Source organism: Acomys russatus, chromosome X (genome assembly GCF_903995435.1).
Source record: "Acomys russatus chromosome X, mAcoRus1.1, whole genome shotgun sequence".
Classification (NCBI taxonomy): domain Eukaryota; kingdom Metazoa; phylum Chordata; class Mammalia; order Rodentia; family Muridae; genus Acomys; species Acomys russatus.
Genome location: NC_067169.1, coordinates 122,121,521 through 122,144,039, shown reverse-complemented (window position 1 = coordinate 122,144,039; position 22,519 = coordinate 122,121,521). Strand labels below are relative to the sequence as shown.

At 38.1% G+C, this 22,519-nt stretch overlaps 1 protein-coding gene across 2 annotated transcripts in view; it reads left to right on the top strand.

Moving 5' to 3' along the window:
- Gabra3 (gamma-aminobutyric acid type A receptor subunit alpha3) overlaps positions 1–22,519 on the top strand; it is a 184,906-nt gene that overhangs the window by 136,872 nt on the left and 25,515 nt on the right. For both annotated transcript variants that reach the window (XM_051141384.1, XM_051141386.1), the window contains exons 6-7: positions 13,112–13,194; positions 20,550–20,693. In XM_051141384.1, coding sequence (XP_050997341.1) covers positions 13,112–13,194; positions 20,550–20,693 — 227 coding nt within the window. The remainder of the gene's footprint in view (positions 1–13,111; positions 13,195–20,549; positions 20,694–22,519) is intronic.

Below are 22,519 nucleotides of genomic sequence, written 5' to 3'. Positions count from 1 at the left end.
TTTTAGTAGTATCGAAAATTAATTATTTTCTGTAGTGATTTTAGTCATATTAATTTCCCCAATCTATGAACAGGGAATATATTTTAATTTATTTTTACTTTTTTCTATCTCTTTCATTGTTGTTCTATAGTTTTTAGTGTGGTTCTATACTTTTCAGTGTAGTCAGGGCTGTCTAGAATAACAGAACTCAAGCCGGGCGTGGTGGCGCACACCTTTAATCCCAGCACTCGGGAGGCAGAGGCAGGTGGATCGCTGTGAATTCGAGGCCAGCCTGGACTACAGAGTGAGTCCAGGACAGCCAGGGCTAACAGAGAGTCCCTGTCTCGGAAAAAAAAAAAAAAAAGAATAACAGAACTCCTATTGGATGAACATCTCTCTCTCTCTCTCTCTCTCTCTCTCTCTCTCTCTCTCTCTCTCTCTCTCTCCCCTATATAATATGATATATATATATATATCTTATTGGAATGATTTACAGGCTGTGGACCAGATAATCCAACAATGGCTGCCTATGTATAGAAGGCCCAAGAATCCAATAATTGTTATGTCCACGAGGCTGGCTGTCTCAGCTGGTATTTAGTATACACTAGAATCATGAAGAAGTAGGCTCTAATGCTAGTGAAGGAATGGGCTTGCTAGGGAGGTGAAAACAAGCAGACAAAGAGCAAAAAAAAATCTGCCTTTCATGTCCCTATATAGGCTTCCAGCAGTAGGCATGACTCAGATTAGAGGTGGGTCTTCTCACCTCAAAATATCAGTAGTAAAGATTTAGATTACAAGTGGATCTTCTCACTTCAAAGAATCCAGTTAAGAAAAAAAAAATATGTGCATAGCTATTTTGGAGTTTTACTTAATTCTACATATATTCTAATTGACAATGAAGAATAGTTATAGCAGTGTATATAACATCTTCCTCCTTGATAAAATGTATTCCTACACATTTTATTATATTATAACAATTGTGAATGCAGTACTTTGGTTTTTTTCTGTTACAGGGAGTTTATTATTAAGATATGAAAATACTGTTTTATATGTTCATTTTTTCCTACAAATTTATTGAAACCTTTTACTAGTTGTAATAGTTGGTTAGTGGAGCTTTGAATATTTTCTATATATAATAGCCTGTTTGAAAATAGAGTTAATGTAACTTCCTTCTTTTATATTTGGATGCCTTTTGTGGTTTTCTTATGCCAAATGTCTCTGATTATGTCTTACAATAGAAGTGACAGGTGGTTTTTAGTTATGACTAAAAGAGATTATGGTTATTCCCTAAATTTTAAGAACATCTATTAATTGTACATTTCAGTAGTATTCAGTGTAATTTCTACATACACATAGATGCATGTTTACCAACCCAGCCCCACAGCCTCCGCAATCTCCTCGAACAGTTTCTCTGCATTCCTGTCAGTTGGTTTCTTTCCACACTGAAGGCACATGCATTACTTCTCTTTCTGCATGGGATTTCTTATTTTGGATGTTTTCCAGTTCTACATATTTCCCTAAAAAGGACAGTTTCATTCTTCTTTTGTCATTGAGCAGTCGTCCATTGTGCATTTACAACAGTTTTGCTCATCCTTTTCTCCACTTGTGGACACCTAGACTCATTCTGTAACTTGGATATTGTGATTAGTGTCATGACTCATGATAGTTAACCAAATGTGTATGCAGATATTTCTTTGGTATGCTGCTTTCATTTTTTTAAAGCTAAATATTCAGAACGAGTGTGGGTGACTCATATGGTAGTTACATTTTTAGTTTTTTTGAAGAACCTCCACACTGTTTATGATAATGGTTGTGCTAACTTATGTGCTCCCAATGGTGGATCAGAATTCCATTTCTCTCTATATACTCACCAGCATTTATCATTTCACTATGTTACTTTTTGTCTTGAATTTGTAGGAGTGACATCTTAATGATATACATTGAATGTATGAGTCAGTTTTGACTTTTATTTTTCAATTTTTATCTTCAGTTGTTTACATTGCCTAATTTTTAGATAGATTTCTTAAAATACAATTTACATGTCGGGCAATTCATTCTCTTAAAGTGCATGATTAAGTAGTATTTTAATATACTTACAGTTGAAAACCATCACCAGTGGAAACTCCATACCCACAGTTCTTTCCTTCTTGGAACTGCCAAAATCTCTAATAAAAACTGAACAAAACTAGCAGACAGATTTGTCTGATCTTCAGGCTGAGCAATTTAGTCTTTTGCTATTAAATGCAATGTTAGAATTTTTTTGTAAATGTCATTTATCACTTCAGAAAATTGCCTTTTTATTCCCAGATTTTCAGAGTTTTAAATCATGATGGGTGTTGAATTTCATCCCCTTGCTTTTGCCCTTGTCTTAATATAATTTATTCTTTGCACAGCTACTAGAGCGATTCTAAACCATTAGCAAAATGTCCTAGAAGGCATTTATGATGTAGCCCATGCCCCACACTTTTCTCTCAGAATTTATATTCTACTAATTTCCCCTTGTTCTCTCCACTATATCTACAGAAGCCTAACAGAGAGCCTCTGCATTTCCTGCTCTTCCTACTTTCACTGCTCATTTCCCCTGTTTCTTAGTCAGCTGCAACCTACTCAATGCTCCTTTTCCCCAAATACCCTGTGGGAATTTCAATTAATATCTAATCCTTTGTATGTTTGTCTTTTTATTTCTTCCTGGGGCATAGCATTTTTTACAAGACAATATAAGTAACTCCTCATTTTCTCCTTCCCATAGCTAAATGTAAGCGCAGGATAGTCAGCCTTTGATGTAGCTTCACTGTTTACATCATAGATTATTTACAATCATGCATTGAATGAAGCACTGAATCAGGAATCTGGTATGTTGGATAATTTTGGAGAAGTTTCTTCCTTTTTGTTTAACCCGTTTATAAAATCAGTGAGTAAAGTAGATACTTTCTCTCAGACTTTTCTGTATCTGAGAGTCTAGGAATGAAACTGATTGAAAATGGAGGTAGATTAAGGTGATGTGCTACTTGAAGAAAGAAAATGAAGAGGATATCAAAAGATGGGACGATCCCCCATGCTCAAGGATCACTGCCTCAATATGGTAGAAACAGCCATCCCATTAAAAGCAATCTAAAGATTTAATACAATCCCTATCAATGTTGATTTGCAATTCTCCACAGATCTTGAAAAGAAAAATTTCAGCTCATATAGAAACCAAGATAGATAAAGCAATCCAACAATCCTGAATAATAAAAGAACCCCTGTAGGTGGCCCCATCCTTGATCCCAATTTGCAACAGAGCTATAGTAATATAAACAGCATGGTATTAGGATAAAAACAAACCCATTGCTCAATGGAATCAAATGGAGTCACAGACATAAGTTTACACACCTATGAACAGTTGATTTTTTTAAATCAAGAAGCCAAATCATACACTGGAGAAAAGGACAGTATTTTCACTAAATGGTTCTCGCTCAACTGAATAGTTTTATGTAGAATAATCTCAGGAAGTTCATACTTATTACCCCACACAAAACTCAACTCTAAATATCAAAGACATCAATGTTAAACTATATGTACTGATCCTGATAGAAGAGAATGTGGGGAATAACCATGAACTCATTGGCACAGAAAAGACTTTCTGAACAGAACACAGCATAGACATTAAGATCAATGATCAATAGTAAATAGGTCTTCATGGAACTGAAAAGCTTCTGCATAGCAGAGGACACCATCATTTGGACAAAACAGTAGCCTACAGAATGGGAAAAGATTTTTACCCACTATGCATCCAATAAAAGGCTAATATTCAAAATATATAAAGAACTCAAAAACAAGATATCAAGGAAACAAATAATATAATTTAAAAATAAAATACAGATCTACACAGAGAATTCTCAAAAGAGAAAACTCAAATGTCTGAGAAACACTTAAAGAAATGTTCAACATCCTTAGTCAGCATTGAAATGCAAATCAAAACTACATTGAGATTTACATCTGTCAGAATGGCTAATATCAATAAAATAAGTGACAGCTCGTACTTGGGAGAATTTGGAGTAAAAGAAACTTATCTATTGTTGGCAGCAGTGCAAACTTGTACAGCCACTATGGAAATCAGTGTGGTGTTTCCTCAGGAAAATAGGAATCAGTCTACCTCAAGATCCAGCTATACCATGCTTGGGGGCACATACCTGAAACTGCTTCATCCTACCACTGAGTCACTTGTTCAACAATGTTCATTGCTGTTCTACTCATAATAGCCAGAAATTGGAAGAAACTTAGATGTCCATCAACAGATGAATGGATAAAGAAAATGTGGTATATTTACACAATGGAGTATTATCCATTAAAATAAATAAAATCATCTGGCATGGTGGCACACACCTGTAATCTCAGCACTTAGGGAGCCAGAGGCAGGCAGATTTTTGTGAGTTCTAGACCTGACTGGTCTAGTAAGTGAGTCCAGGACAGCCAAGACTACATGGATAAAACCTGTCTCAAAAAACCAAAATGATAATGATGATGATGGTGATAAAACCACGAAATTCACAAGTAAATGGATGGTGCTAGAAAAAAAATCGTTCTGACTGAGGTAACCCAGACATGAAAAGCCAAATATCATATGTTTTTGCATATAGGTATATATTAAGTCTTAAATCAATGATAGGCAAGCTACAATCCATAGAACCCAGAGGTTAGCTATAGAGTAAAGGACTGGGATGGGTACAGGTAGATCTCCCTAGGAAAGAGAATAGATATCTATGGGTGGATGGGAGGTCTTTGAACAGGAGGATCAAGAAGAGAGGGGGATGAGAGAGGGAATACAAGGAAAGATAGCTAAAATTAAAGAGCATTCAAGGGGTAGTATTGAAGCCTAATACAGTAGAAGCTTTCTAAATTCTATACAGTAGATTTCTAAATTCTATACATATATGAAGGCACACTAAATGAAACCAACTAATGATGTTGTAGACAGAGGCCCAACTGGCCATCTCTTGTCACCAAATGAAGCTTCCAGTCTCAGGATTGAGTTGTTGGCCAAAGGGGTCCTATAGGAAACCCCAAATAACCCAGGCTATTTCTAAGACTATAGGTTGCACCCAAAAAACTGACAGAAAGTCTCCATTGACGAAAATACCTACACAATTTACTGAACTTGGAGAAATCAAGCTGGTGCCTACATAGAGCCTTTATCCCTATGTACTAGCTTGCATCTTTGGTACAAGGAAGTTCTCTGCATGCTACCAAAGGGAAAACATAAACACCAATTCAGCCACAGAACTTTTGATGTACAATGGTGTCCTGCCTGCAAGCTAGGGCAATGGTGGCACAAAGCATTTGCAAGTAACCAACCAATGTCTGGTTTGACTTAAGATTCACTCTGCAAGATGGAACCCACTGCTGCTCACGTCATCAAGAACCTGAGAGTAGCTAGCCCAAGGACCAAATATATATCTCTCTCTCTGTATCTCTCTCTCTCTGTATCTCTCTCTCTCTCTCTCTGTCTCTCTCTCTCTCTCTCTCTCTCTCTCTCTCTCTCTCTCTCTCTCTCTCTCTCTCTCTCTCTCTCTCTCTCCCTCCCTCCCTCCCTCCATCTGTCTGTCTATTGTATAATAATTTCATATAGAATGAAATAAAAATATAAAAGGAGCAATAAAATGCTCCTAACAACATTCTGTTTTGCTCCACCATCATCACAGAAGCTGCTTTCTGTAGCAGACGGGAACAAATAGAGACCCCTTCAGCCAGCCATAATACAGAGGGGGAGAGACTGGAACACTGAGACCTAAACAGGACAGACAACCCTATAAAATCCCTTTCCTTAGAGATCAGGAAACCCCAAAGAAGAAAAAGCAGAAAGAATGTAAGAGCCCGAGGGGATGGAGGACACCAAGAATATAAGGCTTGCTGTACCAACAAGATTTCCTTCCATATAAGTTCAGAGGGTCTGAGGTAATATGTACAGGGCCTGCACTGCTCTGCACCAGCTGGAGCTGAAAGAAGTGAATGCATACTCCACCCTCACCCCTCATATCCAAACCCAGAAGCAATCTCCTATTCATAATCACTTGCAAATGAAAATTTCATTTCCTTTAAGGAAGTCTCCCTGAAGAAACAAACAACTCCTTTTTAAATGTTTTTTTTAATTAATTTATTTTTGTTACATCTCAATGGTTATCCCATCCCTTGTATCCTCCAGATCTTCCCTCCCTCCCATTTTCCCCTTATTTCCCTCCCCTATGACTATGACTGAGGGGGATTACCTCCCTCTGTATATGCTCATAGGGTATCAAGTCTCTTCTTGGTAACCTGCTATCTTTCCTCTGAGTGCCACTAGGTCTCCCCCTTCAGGGGACATGGTCAAATATGAGGCACCAGAGTACGTGAGAAAGTCATATCCCACTCTCCACTCAACTGTGGAGAATGGAAACAAACAACTCTTAAGGGTAGGCTACATGCCCAGCAATAGATGGCCATCAGAAAATGAACTCAGTTGCCATCTTTAGAGGTTCCTTGTCTCATAATGTCATGTTAAAAAGGGCTTTCCCTTTTTCTTTGTTGTTATTTTATTTTATTTTTATAATAAAATTATATAATAAAATAATAAATTATATAATAAAACTTATATACTATATATAAAGCACATACAATATAGAATAAACACACAAATACACACACACACACACATACACAAGTGGGTTTCTGTTTCTTGCACCTTCTTTTGTGCTCTTTTCCATTTGTTTGTTTTGTCTAATTCTGATATATATGTTTTATCTACATATTATATTGTACTACATTATATTATATTATAATTCCTTAGATACTTTTATTTTTTAATGAGAGACAGAAATGGGGTGGGTCTGGTTGGAATATGAGCTGGGGAGAAATTGGGATGACTAAAGGAAGGGGAAAGTATAATCAGGTTATATTATTTGAGAAAAAAAAGGAAAAATAAAAATTCATTTTGGAGAAAGAAAGATATTATGCTACAAATAAATCATAGCTTTCCATAACTTCAGAAATATTTGAATGTTGTGTTTCCTAACCCATAACCCTTCAGTTCAAAGTTTCAATAGAAATGTATCCCTTTATAAATGAAAACCATCTAGTGATCCAATGCACTAGGCTCTTAACAAGTACCGAAGGTAGAAAAAGGCAAAAATGTCCCACATAAAGTGAAGGAAGAAAATAGACAATCTGTAGAAAAATAAAATCTATGCTGTGATGTATCTCAGGTGATAGGGGAAAAGAAAGAGTATGGTAAAGTTCAATGTATATAGGGTGAGGGTAGGAAAGTGATCAGAGTTCATTCAGTGCAGGCATCCTTTAGAAACTAGTAGTTAGTCTAAGATTAAAGGAAGTGGAAAAGAACTCTACATCAGACTGAATTAACCAGTCTGTTCATCTGAACTCTTTTCTTGGTTGAATGGCTAAAATATAGCTCATAATATAATCTATTCTAAATAAAATCAGAATGGCAAAAGAAAAATGAAATAAAATTAGTCACCCAGGTATTGGAAAGAACATTCTAGGAAGATGGAGTACAACTTCAACAGCCACAGTATCAGAGTCTAGAAAGAGCCTGAGCCCAGTGCCACAGGAAGATTAAACAAAAGAAGAACATATGGAGGCATCATTCTAGACTCTGAGTGGACACAGACGGGTTTTGAATGAATCCAGGATTACAGCAAATATTCTCTAACAGACTGGCAAGTTAGGAGATCATGGCAGTTACACAACATGGACTTATTGTGGCATTAGAAAAAATCTGCTTAAGGAGTTCCAAGATGGCCACACCTGTCATGCACTGTATCTGATCTACTGCATGGAGACCAGGGACTAGATTGGGCACCACAGACTGCAAGAACTGGAGAACACAAGGTGGGTGGAGTCCTGTACAGTGTAGACTACAGGCGGGCTTGGCCTTGAGCCAAACAACAGCCCACAGAGCACCTGAACCCACTCTCCAGACTTTGGAATGGAATCTACCTGCAGACTGCAGCCGGCCTCTATAGCCTAGGACACTGCGACGGTGGAACACCAGAGCTCCTGGCCTGGCAAAGTCTGAGGGAAACAAGTGAATCTGTCCTCGGACACCTCCACCTGCCCCACCCCAGTCCACGGGGAGCCCCGGAGGCCGCAGCAAAACCCAAGGTGCCCGGAAACAGTGTGTGCGGTCTGGGTGGGTCTGGCCGGAGCCTGGCAGCAGGCCTCAGTGGATCGAGCCTGCAAAATTGGGCTGATAAAACCTGGCCCATGGCCCGGCAGGGACTCCCACACTTCTGTGTGTGTGGGGGGGTGGGGAGTCTGAGTTGTGGCTGTGGCTTGGTGGGACTGAGCCGCCAAGGGCATGCAGTCTAGACTGATCCGCTCTCTAGACTGATCTAGGAAGGAACCTGACTGAGGACCAGGGTGGTCCAGGGATGGACAATTGGGCAGATAAAGCCACAATCCTTACGGCCTGGCGGGGTCTCCTATAGGCTTGGGAGAGGCTGGACTGCCCTGAGGGGTCAGGACAGAAAATTAAACAGCGGCCCCCAACACAGCTAGTCTGAATTTCCTCAGTAGTGTGAATAGAAGCAGGCAGAAGCCTACCTCTGCTGACCCAGTCAGGAGTTAAGGTGTAGAACAAAGTCTTCTGGACCAGAAACCAGGTCACCGGCCTGTTTCAGAGAAAAACTCCCTGATCCCCACAGGCAAGAGCATGTGACCTATAATCACTCACCAACTACCCACTCTCAATGACCAGTGAAGGACACCAGAAGCTACCCCCCAACATTAGAGGTAGCAAGATGACTAGAGGACAGTGTAAGAATGCAAACAACAAAAACCAAAACAACTAAGCATCCCCTGATCCCAGCTATCCCAAAGTAACCCTGAGAACTCAAACACAATCGAAATACCAAAAAAAAAAAAAAAAAAAAAAAAATGACCTCAAATCATTAGTAATGAAGATGATAATGGAGGAAATGAATAAAATCCATAATCAAATGCAGGAAGATGCAGCCAAACAGGTGGAAGACATAAGAGAGGCTCTGGAGAAAATTCAGGAAAATACAAACAACCAAATGAAGGAAATCAATAATAAAGTTCAAGATCTGAAGATGAAAATGGAAACAGTGATAAAAACACAGACAGAAGAAAAGCGGGAATGAGAGACCGTAGAGAAGAAAGTAAGCAACACAGAAGTAATCTTCTGTAACCAAATCCAAGAAATGGAGGAACGAATCTCAGGACTAGAAGATACAATTTTAGAACTCGAAGCAACCATCAAAGACAATACTAAGTCTGAGAAATTCCTGACACAAAATATCAAAGGAATGAAGGACACCATGAAAAGACTAAATTTGAGAATAATAGGCATTGAGGAAAGAGAAGAGACCCAACTCCGAGGCACAGAAAATATCTTCAACAAAACCATAGAAGAAAATTTCCCCAATTTAAAGAAGGAGATGCATATAAACATACAAGAGGCCTGTAGAACACCAAATAGAATAGACCAGAAAAGAAAAAAAAATCTGCTTAAAGCAAAGGATTGGGTATCAAAGGAACCAGAGTGCCTTAATGCAAGTAAAATTAGGGCATTTTAATAATGAAGGTTGTGTGTGTGTGTGTGGGGGGGGATTCTGTGGGCATACCTGTGCATGACTTGACTTTAAAAGCTTTGCAATTCCTATTTGCATCAGCCTCCCCTAAAGGGAAGAGTCTCCTGGGTTATCTCTTCTGTACTACAAAGCAGCCAAAATCCTGGATCATGTTGGAAATCCTATGATATCAATGTTGTGTTTTGAAGAGTCTTTGATATATTTTTTAAACCATTAAAAACCTGTAGCCAATGCAACCTGTTGAACTATTTAGTGTTGTTCATATGTACAACATATGTGTTTAGGGCAGACCACTTGAGACTGGATCTATTAGGAACTCTTCCCTGGAGAAGGCTATATATATATATGAGAGAGAGAGAGAGAGAGAGAGAGAGAGAGAGAGAGAGAGAGAGAGAGATGTAACAATAATTAAGGAAGAGGTCATGAATTTGGGAGGGAGTTGGACAGACACAGAGGAGTTGTAGTGGCTAAAATGAGGGGTAGAAGTGAGGTAAATACAGTTCTCATGTATGAAATTCTTCTGGAAAATAAAGATTTAAGGAAGAAATTTACATGAAAGGTGAAAAAAAAATCCTGTAGCAAAAATACAAGATTTAACAGAGTTCCCAAAGCAATGGTTTGTGGTTTAGCATGTGTAATATTCTTTGCAGTGCCATCCTTTACTTCATCTTGCTCAGCATTCCCTTTCATCCTGGTTGATCCTGTTCTCATAAGGTCTTCCATTTGAAATTTGAACATAACACTTCTTTCACTTTCACTGTACCTTTTAGAGAACTTTATGGGTTGTTCTGGGTCTGGGTGTATATATTTCTCAAATTCCTCCTAGATAATAAGTGCATCTAGGTGTGTGTCCTTTAGCAAATACTTACATGGCTTTTATTTTCAGTGTGCTATTGAAGCAACAAAAGATTGGAACTAGATGATGACAAGGACCCTTGTAGTTCTAACCAACCCCTTGGATACTTATAAAAATTTCAAGTGTCTTGGAGAAAACCTCAATTCTTAAGCCAGCCTTCAATATTCCACCAATCTGACATTTTTAAAGGCATAAAGGGTTACTTCACAATTCACAGAAGCAGAGACAAGAAAAATCTATTTTACAGAGAAACCTACTCTTCATGTTGGATACTGAAAAGTTTCCATGAGGCTTTAATAAAGAAAATTGCCTTCCTTCTTTCTACTTACATTATTATTTCCAAGATACTGCCTCTTATGAGTAATGTCAAGCGGAAATTATTTTATGTCTACCCAGCAGCCTTTGAGATGTAGAGAATAAGACCAAAACAAATAGATTATAAAGGCTAGATGCAATGGTAGTGATTTCTGATTAGGAACAGAGCTGATTTATAATAACTTTCTTATCTGTTTTTCTATCCATTTCTTGCCCACCCCACCTGAGCAAAGGAGAAAATGCTGGTGTATTTGTGGGCAGAATTTGTCATTAGCCAGACTATGCTGTGTTATTTTCTTTGGTTCCTAGACTAATGTTATTAGAATCCCCTCACATTTCTTATGAAAAAAAAAAAAAAAAGACCACTACTATATCCAGGCTAATGTTTACAACTACTTCTTTGTATAAAAGAAGATTGACCAAAGAGGTGGGTATTCTTTTTCTCCTCCCATATCACTAATCCCTGTGAGGGCAATACTTATGGCCTATACTGATCTTATTCTTCCACATTGTCTTCATGTTTTACCACATTTACTTTACACATAGGAAATGTTTATCCAAAGGTAACCACCACAGGTAATTAAGGCATGTATCACATGACTAATACATTCCCTATCAGCTGAGGAGTCATTTACCCTCCAATGTATAGAAGGTAACTAATGTAGGAAGAACTCAAGACTTGCTCCTATCTTTGTGTGTCTCTGAGCAAATCACACAAACTCTTTGGATTCTGCTCTCTGAAACAGATAATAATGATGTTCACAATACACTTTTTACTGGACCACCATGAAAGGGACAGGGAGGCCAAATAGAGAGAACATGCCCCTTTGTTCCAGGAAACCAGAATTCCTATGGTAGAAGTGTTAGGAGCAGACCTGGGTAGAGTTACTCAATGTAAATGTGTTTTAGAAATTGTAAAATTCTGTGAATAACTCTAGTTATTAGCAATGATTGTCACAATGATAATAATTATACATTGAGCCTCTCATTCCTTTCTAGATGTAGGAATATCTACACTTTTACTTTAAATATGAATGGTTCCTGGCATGTCATTGGTTACAACCAAACTGGAACAGTATTAGTCAACAATATCCTGGCAATTACCATCTGCTTAGATTTTGCTAGTTAGCACTGGGATTAAAAAGGGTAATGAATGGAGACGCTCTATACTGGATTCCTTACATGCCTTTGTCTATTGCCTTGATATGAAGCAAGACAAATTCCTCTGTGTAATCTGTTGATATTCTATTAAGCAGGAATTATGATCCAAAAGAAAATTTGGATCCTATAAAGCCACAAGCAAAAATGCCTGTGTAAAAGAGGAAGCTATTGGGAGAATGAAGAAAATTCTAATTGATGATCAGCTTCTCAGCTTATTAAAATACCCTGAGTATAACATAAGCTGTCTTACATATACACAGGAGTTACAAAGACTAGATAGAAATAACCTATTGATGCCAGGTCCCAATCAACTCTAAATGTTTACTATGTAGGCATTATTTGTGTGTGTGTGTATGTGCGCGCGCGCGCGCGCGCACATACACACACACACACACACACCAGAGAATGAAGTTGCGGACAATAGCAGCTCAACCTGAAAAGACTGGCACGAATTCATGAGGAAACATTGAAATGGATTATTTTTGAGAGACTGGTGCAAGGAAGTGAATATATAAATATGACAAATAGTACCCTATTAATATTTTCATTGGAAAATGTAAGCATACCCTTTCATATTTATGCTTCTGTTGAATGTTCTTCAGATTTGACTTTTGAGGTTGCTGATTTTATTAATCATTTTTGTATTTTTGGTAGTGGTGTGCATGTACAACTGTGTGTGTGTGTGTGTGTGTGTGTGTGTGTGTGTGTATGTGTATACCTGTGTGTTCTTCTCCAGCAATGGCTTAATTTTTCCCTCGGTCTGTTATCTTAGCAAATATGCTCTTTTTATATGCCTCTCGCCCATGATGCCTTTTTAAATTGGTTAACTCACATAATAGCCTGCTGAGAAGAATTCTTTCTGAAATAATGAAGCTGTGATCAGGATTGAATGAGTCAGGCAGGACCTGCTGTTTTTCTGCTTATTGAAGGGTAGTTAAGGAAGTACCAAATATATTTTTTTCTAAAGGTGGTAAGGTGGGATTCACATCAGCTGTAACTAAAAATAAGCAATATAGGCTGCTGCTTTGAGAAACCCCCTAGTTCACTTAACCCACCCTTTGTTAGCATACAGACTCTACTCTCAGTGAAAATAAACAAGTAAAACCCCTTGGTATTCTTAGGAGTACTCTGGTGCTGTTAAGTGGGAAAAGAATTTCATGTTTAATGACATTTACCTTGGCTTTCTATCATTTTCTGTTCTCTTTTCTTTTAGGTTAACAATACATGCTGAATGCCCTATGCATTTAGAAGATTTCCCTATGGATGTTCATGCCTGCCCGCTGAAGTTTGGAAGCTGTATGTATTTTCTGAGTTCTGTTTGTCTGATCTGCTTCCAGAAGAATTGTAACATATTCCTGGGAAGTTCTTAATACTGACTTTAATCTTCCTGGTACAGAGTGGATCAGGAGAGTGGGGTCAAGTAGTACTAACTGATCAAGAGTAGTAGACTTGGCTTTTAAAATTTTGTTTTCCTAAGAAACAAATCTTATTCCACTATTTCAGGGTAATTTCTGTAATTGGATAGAAACATCAACATTTGCTGTTTTCCAGAAGACAGAGAGAAGACTGATAAAGAATGTTAGCCTCCTAAAGACAAGAGACTATGTCATTTTTAAAAAATGTTCATATTTCCTTCATCTCCACTTACTATTATCCAGTTCCCAAAGTAGATGGGAGAACTGTTGAGATTTGTTCATGTTTCAGAGTACTGCCTTTTCCATTTGTTGTAACTCTTACAGAGAAGACAGTAGAAACTGAGTCTATTTTCACCTGAATTACAGATATCAAAATTGAATATACTCAAGCAGTTTTGAACATAAGAATATTTGAGTACGTTATATATCAAGATTTGTGTTGATCACATCTGAATGATATTGAAATAGAAACTGCATTTGAAAAGTTTTAAACAATTATTTATGACATATTTTATCAATCATTAGTTTATCAAATATTTATATACTGTTTCTTGTGTGACACCCTCTATTCTATTATTGAGGAGAATGTAATAGTAAAATATAAAATAATGAATAAAAATAAGGCAAAAGTAGCCATAAAGTAAGGAAAACCACAGAAAAACATTGACTACATAGTAATCCATAGGTGTATAGGAGATGGGATGAAATTTCAAACACACACACGCACACACACACACACACACACACACACACACACACATATAATGGTTAATTTAGGGTAGCTAACATAGCTATCACTTCTATTATTTATCTTTTTTTTGGTTGTAACAGCATTCAAGATCTTCTGTTTGGCACTTTAATTGTCAGTAAAGTCTCTGTGCTGTGTTGTAGAACAATACAATATTCCTCCTAATTGTGACAGCTCTTAGGTACACTTTCCTTAATTTTACTTACCTGTAAATTTTTTTCTAATAAGGTAATCCTGACCAGTCTGTGTTCAATTTCATTGACAGCATACATACTTTCCTTTTAGGCACAACTCATTCTCTTATTTTTAATTATATATAAATTAAAATATTTCAAAAATTACGTAAGATCAAATATTTTTTATTATGCAATAGGGCAAATGATGAAGACACATGAAGAAACATCTCAGGAGAAAGGTTTACATAAGAAAAGTATTGTGTTTGGCTTGCTCAAAAATACCAGAACAGCCATGTGACTGCCCAGTGGGCATAAGAATGAACTCACTAGGTATAGGTGAGACTATGAACTCAGCTAGAGCCTCCAGAGTCTTCTAGAAAATTGAGGGGCCTTGGATTACATTCTGTGGTTAAACAGGAAAAGAGTGGAATGTTTTGAATTAAAGATTAATATGGCCTGAGTTAATTTGAAAGAATGTTATTAAAGGGTTTTTAAAAACGTGTCAATAGAGAACAAAATAATTATGGAGTCTAACTGATTTTATATTGCAATACTTAAGGTGAGATATGGTGATGGGGTTTATTGAAATCCTCCAGGTGATGATGGCTCAACTTACCTGTTTTAGTATTAAAGGTGGCTATGTTGGGGAAATATTTACAGCAAGATCTCCTGAAGAATTAATTCTATAGTAGAGGGAAAACTCAAGGGTAGTTAAGATACAGTCATCCTAATGAATTTGCTGTCAAGTCAGAAATCTAAGAAGGGGATATTCTGAACTGCCCTTCAGAAATGGTCTCTATTAGAAGATTACTACAGGTAAGAGCAGGCCTCCCAGGGATGTCAACCAAACAGCATATCATATTGCAATAAGTCTAGATATCTCCCCTCATATTAAGGATGGATGAGGCAACCCAAAAGGAGGACAAGGGTCCCAAAATCAGACAAAAGAGCTGCAGACACCCCCACTCCTACTTTTAGGAATCCCACAAGAAGTCCAAAGTACATAACTGTAATATATATGCAAAAGGTCTAAGGCAGATACATGCAAACTCCCTGATTGTCATTTCTGTCTCTGAGTCACTTTGAGGCCAAATTTGTTGATTCTGTGTGTTTTCTTGTGGTGGCCTTGGACCCTCTGGATCCTACAATCCTTCCTCCCCTTCTGAAGGATTCTTCTAGTGGGTGGATGCCTCACTGTGGGTGGGGACATCCTTGGGCTGGTGGTCCTGGGTTCTATAAGAAAGTGGGGTGAGCAAGCTATGTTGAACAAGCCAGTAAGTAACATCTCTCCATGGCCTCTGCATCAACTCTTCCCTCCAGGTCCCTGCCCTGTTTGAGTTCCTCTCCTGACTTCCTTCAGTGATGAACAGCTATGTGGACATGTAAGGCAAATAGACCCTTTCCTTCCAAGTTGTTTTCCGTCCTGATGTTTCATCACAGCAATAGGAACCCCAACTAAAAAGAGTTGGTGCCCACAAAGTGGGGTATTACTGTGACAGACCTGAACATGTTTTGGGGAGGATTGTGAATGGACTTTGAGACTTTGTGCTCAAAAATTCATTGAGTGGTGAGAGTTTAGTTGGACATTCTGTAGGAGATTCGAAGATTCACCTACAGAAGAAGGTGGTACTGGGAGAAAGGAGGGAGGGGGCTGGGTTCAGGCTATAAAGCGATTAAATAAATAAATTTTAAAAAGAGCGTTGAGAGCAGTGCAGAAGATGGAGGCCTGGCTTGTGAATTCTCAGAGAGAAATTTAAAGATTCTATCAGGGCTTTTTGCTATTGCAAACTGAGATTCTGTGGTTCTAGTCAGCTGGGCCTAAAGAGTCAGCCATAATTAACAAGAGACCATTGAAGGGAAACCTTTGCGATGCTGCCTGGCTGGAGCTGGAAAAAAAAATAGTGCTGATTAAGAAGAAACCAGCAGTATTGAGGTAAAGCCTTCCGAGGACTGTTTCCTGAAAGTCAGCACACAGAAGCTGCATTTCAAAGGTAGCCAAGACTGTACCTCAAGGTGGCAGCCAAACATGGTAGTGAAAGAGAAACCCAGGAGGTACTGCTTTTCGAGGCCTGAAGGGGTCAGGGAGAGCTGCTGAGGTTTGGCACTGTGAGAGGCCAGGAGTGACCATTGGTGAAGACACTACCTCAGTGGAATTGAAGGCTCAGGACTGAAGGGGTCATGCAGAGAAGCTGAGGCTTGGCGCCATGAAAAGATCATATGAGAGGTTATTTGTGAATGTGCAGTCCAGCTGCAGGAGAAGATCCTACCATTTTGGAGATGTCAGCACCAAGGAAAGACCAGCAGCGATAATGGAATGGAACCTAGCCAAGCTTAGAAGACAAATTGTGTGTTCTGCAGAAGGCGGAGCTGAAGAAGAGGCCCACACCTGTTGGAGGAGAACTGAAGATCAAGAGTGAATCCAGATATTGAACACTCTGAAGTTTGATTTTGCTTTGATTTGACTATGACTGTGCCCTGGTTCTTTCCTCTTTAAGTAAAAAAAAAAAAAAAAAAAATTTAATTTATTTTTTATTTTACTGGGGCCCATAGTTGAAAGATTGCATTTTAAAAGATAGCTATTTTAAAAATAATTTTAATTTATTGTAATGTATTCAGATTACATCCAGATTGTTATCCCCTCCCTTGTATCTTCCTGTTCCCACCCCTGCTCCCTCTTCTTCCCTGTTCCTCTCTCCTAGACCTCTGACAGAAGGGGACCTCCTCCCCCACTATATGACCTCAGCCTATCAGGTCTCATTCAGATAGCCTGCTTCTCTTTCCTCTGTGTGTCCACTGGGCCTCCTCACCAAATGGAAGTGATGAAATTGGGGACACCAGAGTTCACGTCAGAGACAGTGCCCACTCCCCTCGTCAACTGTGGAGAACGAGCTGTCCATTGACGATATCTGATCAGGGGGTCGGGGTTCACTTCATACATTGTCCTTGGTTGGTGCAACAGTTTCTGCAGCAGCCCCTGGGCCCTGATCTGCTGGCCTTGATGTCCTTGATGGTCTCTGTGGGGCTGCAGGGACTGAAGTTTTAGTATGTTTTAATTTGTAAAGATTGTAGGACTTTTAAAGTTTTTTAAAAAACGGATTTTAATGTAAGCTCCTGGGGATGAATAAGAAAGGAAGGGTTGTTCTTTAAGAGTGATGTGTTTGTGTGTCATGTTTACAAGGGATCAGCTGTGCTGGCTTGTCTTATGTCAACTTGGCAAAAGTTAGAGTCATCCAAAAGGAAGGAACCTCTGTTGAGAAAATACCTCCATAAGATCCTGCTGTAGAGCATTTTCTTAATTAGTGACTGATGGAGGAAGGCCCAGTGGATTGTGGGTGGGGCCATCCCTGGGCTGGTGGTCCTGGATTCCATAAGAATGCAGGCTGAGCAAGCCATGGAGAGCAAACCTTAAGTAAGCAGCACCCCTCCCTCCATGGCCTCTGCCTCAGCTCCTGCCTCCAGGTTCCTGCCCTGTTTCAGTTCCTGTCCTGACCTTCCTTTGATGATTAATAGCAATGTGGAAATATAAGTCACACCACACCCTTTTCTGCCCAACTTGCTTTTTAGCCTTGTTTTGTTGCAGCAAGAGCAACCCTAAGTAAAACAGATTGTAACTACTTAGTCTTAAATATTCCTGAAAATTTCAACAATTTGACTCAGTATATCAGCTTCTTCCCCTTTCCTTCTGATTTCACACCAATAGTTTCTTCAAATTAACAATATATGTGTATCTATATCTCCAAGATTTAATTATGATAGGAAATTCCACATTTCAAACTTTGTTCCTTTCTAAGTGCTCTGAGTGAGGCTTAGCAAATAAAGAGGAAAGAAGTTCAAGGCTAGAGGAACTGAGCACATTGAAAAGGACTGGGTGACTCACTCTCAAATCATTATGTGTTCAGTGACTGCAGCTTCAAGTGTCACTGGTGACAAAAATTATTGTTGAACATTTCTTCTGACAGCCTTGGCTTTCAGGACTCCTGCATTAAAGCAATAAGAGGATTTTCTGAAGTTGTCAAGAGTGTGGTGCTTTGACATCAGTAGGAGACACAGCCTCACCAAACCCCTCCCCAGAGCTCTGGTTCCTCCAGTCGTTTTGCCCTCCTTCCACAAAGGTCCTGAGCCTTAAGTGCAGAGGTTGTTTTGCAGGTGTCCTGAGTCTGTCATCCAATGGGAGTGGGCTCCACAACTCTGCATGTTGAATGACTGTGGATCTCGTTGATTTGGCTAGACAAAGTAGTCATCGAGTTCCAGGTACCCTCCTGTTTCTACTCTATTGGCATTGGAACTATAGGGCATGTGTCCAGCTTCTATATGGTTGGTGAGGGAATCTGAACTCAAAGCTTGGTGCTTATGCAGCAAGTACTTTACCAGTTGAGCCATCATCCCTATTCCCATCTTATAAAGTATCCTGTACACACATACTACAACACATACATAAAACTATCATAGAATTGTACATATTTGGTCATGGTACCAATGAGCATTTTGATGTCAATAAGTTCTTGGCATCTTGTTCTTTATAAGTAAATCATAGAATGGCTGTTTATTTGAAAACAAGTCCTAAAAGATAATGTATACAGATTATAATTAATGTAGATGAGTACTAATGGTATTCATGCCAGATTTGCTTATTGTTAGTGTATTCAGTATTGCAAATGTTTCAGATACCCAGACTTCACATTGGTTTACTAGAAGATCCACCAGAAAATATTTGCTTTATAGTATATTATGTAACCAGAGCATATTAAAACTATAGTAGCCAACATCATAAGGTGGGGGCACTTTACATCATTGATTTTAACAACAGCTTAAAACTTGGAGGGAAGAGGCAAAAATGTATGGTGATTAGCTTCCCTTTCAGAGCTTAGGTGCCTGAGTGAGGGTAAGGTGTTCACTCTTAAATATGAAATCAAATTGTAGAAAGATTTGCCTTTTGCTGGAATGGAACTAACTCTTTTATTTAAGATATTGACACCAGGCACAGTGGCACACACTTTTAATCTCAGCACGTGAGAAAATAGAGGCAGGTGGATCTCTGTGAGTTCGAGGCAAGCCTTATTTATAAAACAAGTCCAGGATAGCCAAGGCTACACAGAGAAATCCTGTCTTGAAAACTCCACAAAAAATCAATCAATCAAACAAACAAAAACCCCAAAGATATTGCCAGCTATATATCTCTATGCCATCTCACTCTTTTGTTAATCTGTACAAAATTCTGTATTTGACAGTTTTGCTTCAAATCATTGACAACTTGTTATAAGAAAAAAACATGAGATTTCTACTTTACATATTAAAGTGGTAATAAATAAGTTATAAAATTATGAATGATTGCTACTTTATTTTGGATTTTTATTTTTAACTTAAAATTTCATTAGTTTGAATTTTATCTTAATCTCATATGCTTACCTCATTATTAACTAAAGAAATATTTATTATATTTCTGACAGTTTAGTTTTTGTTTTGTTTTGCAATTTTTTATTATGTTTCTTTTCTACATATACATTTATATTATTACACATATATAGAATAAACTACGTACAGCAAGAAGAACCACAAAACAATCAGGAATTATAAAAATGTTATATTCATAGTGTTTTGACTAATTATATTTGGTAACCTTGAGGAAAACATTTTTCTATGTTGGTGAGTTTAAAATTCTGAATGTAAATCAATGTCTATCATAACTCATCTCTATCAACTTAAAACACCTATCTAGACCTAAAAACATGTTAACCCCTAAACAACTAAGCTTCATTGTAAAACTAAGCTACCTGGTCTTCAACCCCATCAGAGACATGAGAAGGAGTAAACTTGATTACCTGAGTATACAGGGAGTACAGGTTAGTAGCTTTCCAAACGAGAAGATGACAGAGACAGTTTGCTACCTGAATAGTCACCCAGCCTGATTCACTCACTTCAGGTATTTTTCCAGTTCTTGTCTCGTTTGAGTTTGACATTTGTGAATGAGGTGATATTTTAGCTATTATTCCTAATCTTCATATATTCTTTTCTCCAAGGACAGGAAAGGTGTCAATCTAGAACATTGTCAGTCATTAAAGGCACAAAATATTGTGGCTTCATTTCATGTATGTTATACATTGTATAATAAGTATTTAGTAAGTGGTTATTATAGGAGTGGAAGGATGAACAGAAGGGTGTACTTAAGTGAAAGACAAGAATATGTATCTAGAAATCTCTGTGGGTGGAAGCAGTATTAAATAAAACATTAGTAAATCACATACATGTTTAGCAAGATAGAAAATACATTTCCTCTCCATTAAACTTCTCTTTACACCTCTTCCCCTGCCATAGATGCCTATACCAAAGCTGAAGTGATTTATTCCTGGACTCTTGGAAAGAACAAATCTGTGGAAGTAGCACAGGATGGCTCTCGCCTGAATCAGTATGACTTGCTTGGCCATGTTGTTGGGACAGAGATAATCCGGTCTAGCACAGGTATTGTCTTATTTACTTGCTAAACTTGTATGTAATCTGTACCATGTTCCAACATTGTACTTATAAATTATTTAGTGTTCACATCAGTTTTGAATACTACTACAGTGATGAAACTGAAGCATACAAAAATTCAATAATTTATCCCGTGTTGTTATGCAGGGTCAGAGTCAAGCAGTGAACCCAGGCTATGACTTCATGATGTTACAGCATGCTATCTTGTCTGTCCTTTATCTCATGACCCAGGGGAGAAGATAACATAGTAGAAATGCATTTGCCCAAGACTGTGGAGTTCCCATACTCAGAAGTACATTCTGCACCCATTCATTGTGTTCCCCGTCCCAGTCCCCCTCTGCACCAGTTTACTGCGTTCCCTGTCCCAGTCCCTCTCTGCACCACCTCCTGGGCATCAAACTTGAAGATCAATCCTACTGGCTGTCTAAGCAATTCAAGATCTCATTTCACATTTCAATCACTGTTTCAGCTTTATCGCATGGAAAATACATGTTCATAATAGGAACATTAAAAATACACGGAGAAGCCAATATAGGAAATTCAGATACAGCCAACTCGCTGTATCCATGGGATCTCTACCTGTAGATTCAATCAAATGAAGGATGTAAATCTGTCTTAACTATGTGTTAAACATGTGTAGAAGTTTTTCTTGTCATTCTCCATACAATATAGTTACTTGTCTTGTATTCGATGTTTTCATTTAGGTTTTATACATATATTACACACTTTTATGCAAGGCACTCAAGAATTGAGAGATTTTGTGTTAGTAGGGGTTTCTGAAACCAGATCACTCAAGATACAGAGTTACAGCTTAATTCTTTAATTGCATGTCCTAGAAAAATTTCAGTAAGGGGCTGGAAAGATGCCTCAGTATGTAAGAACACTGGCTGCTCTTATAGAGGACCTAAGTTCAATTGCCAGCACATATATGGTGCCTCACACCACCTGTAACTCCAGTTGCAGGGGATCTGACACCCACTTCTGACTTACATGGGCATCCATAATCATGTGAACACATACACACACACACACACACACACACACACACACACACACACACACACACACACGCACGGGATGGGATGGTGGAGGTGGGATGAGGGAAAAATATACAGATAAACACACAGAAATAAAAATTTAAAAATCTTAGAGAATTTTTCTTAAAAGATTTTAATTTATTGATTTTGCATATGTTAATATAGCAGAGAATTCCCTTTGCATTATTCAGTAATTCAAAAATGTAATTGAATAGCATTTTGGAACACTGAAATGTAAAGAACCTTTACCACTTATTCTATTTTATGTTTTTATCTACTATTAATGTTATATTTTTTATTTTTTATTATATTTGCCCATGTCTATTTATATTATGACACATAAATAAAATAAACTATATACAGCAAGAAGAACCATGAAACAATCAGGAATTTTATAAATATTACATTCATAATGTTTTGTCTATTTGTATTAGAAATTTTGAAGAAAACATCTTTCCTATCTTGATGAGTCTAAAATTCCGAATGTAAATCAATATCTATCATATTCACCTCTATCAACTTAAAACATCTATTTAGACCTAAAAACACCTACTCCCCATATAGTAGGACCCAGAAGAAGACTGTGCGGCCTATCTGCTACATCTGAGCAGAGGATCTAGGTCCACATCATACATGGACCTTGGTTGGCGCATGAGTCTCTGTATTATAGTGTGGTTATCTTGTATTATGTGGCTGATATTCACTTATGAGTGAATATATACAATGTGTGTCTTGTCTAGGTGTGGTTTACCTCACTCAGGATGATAATTTCTAGTT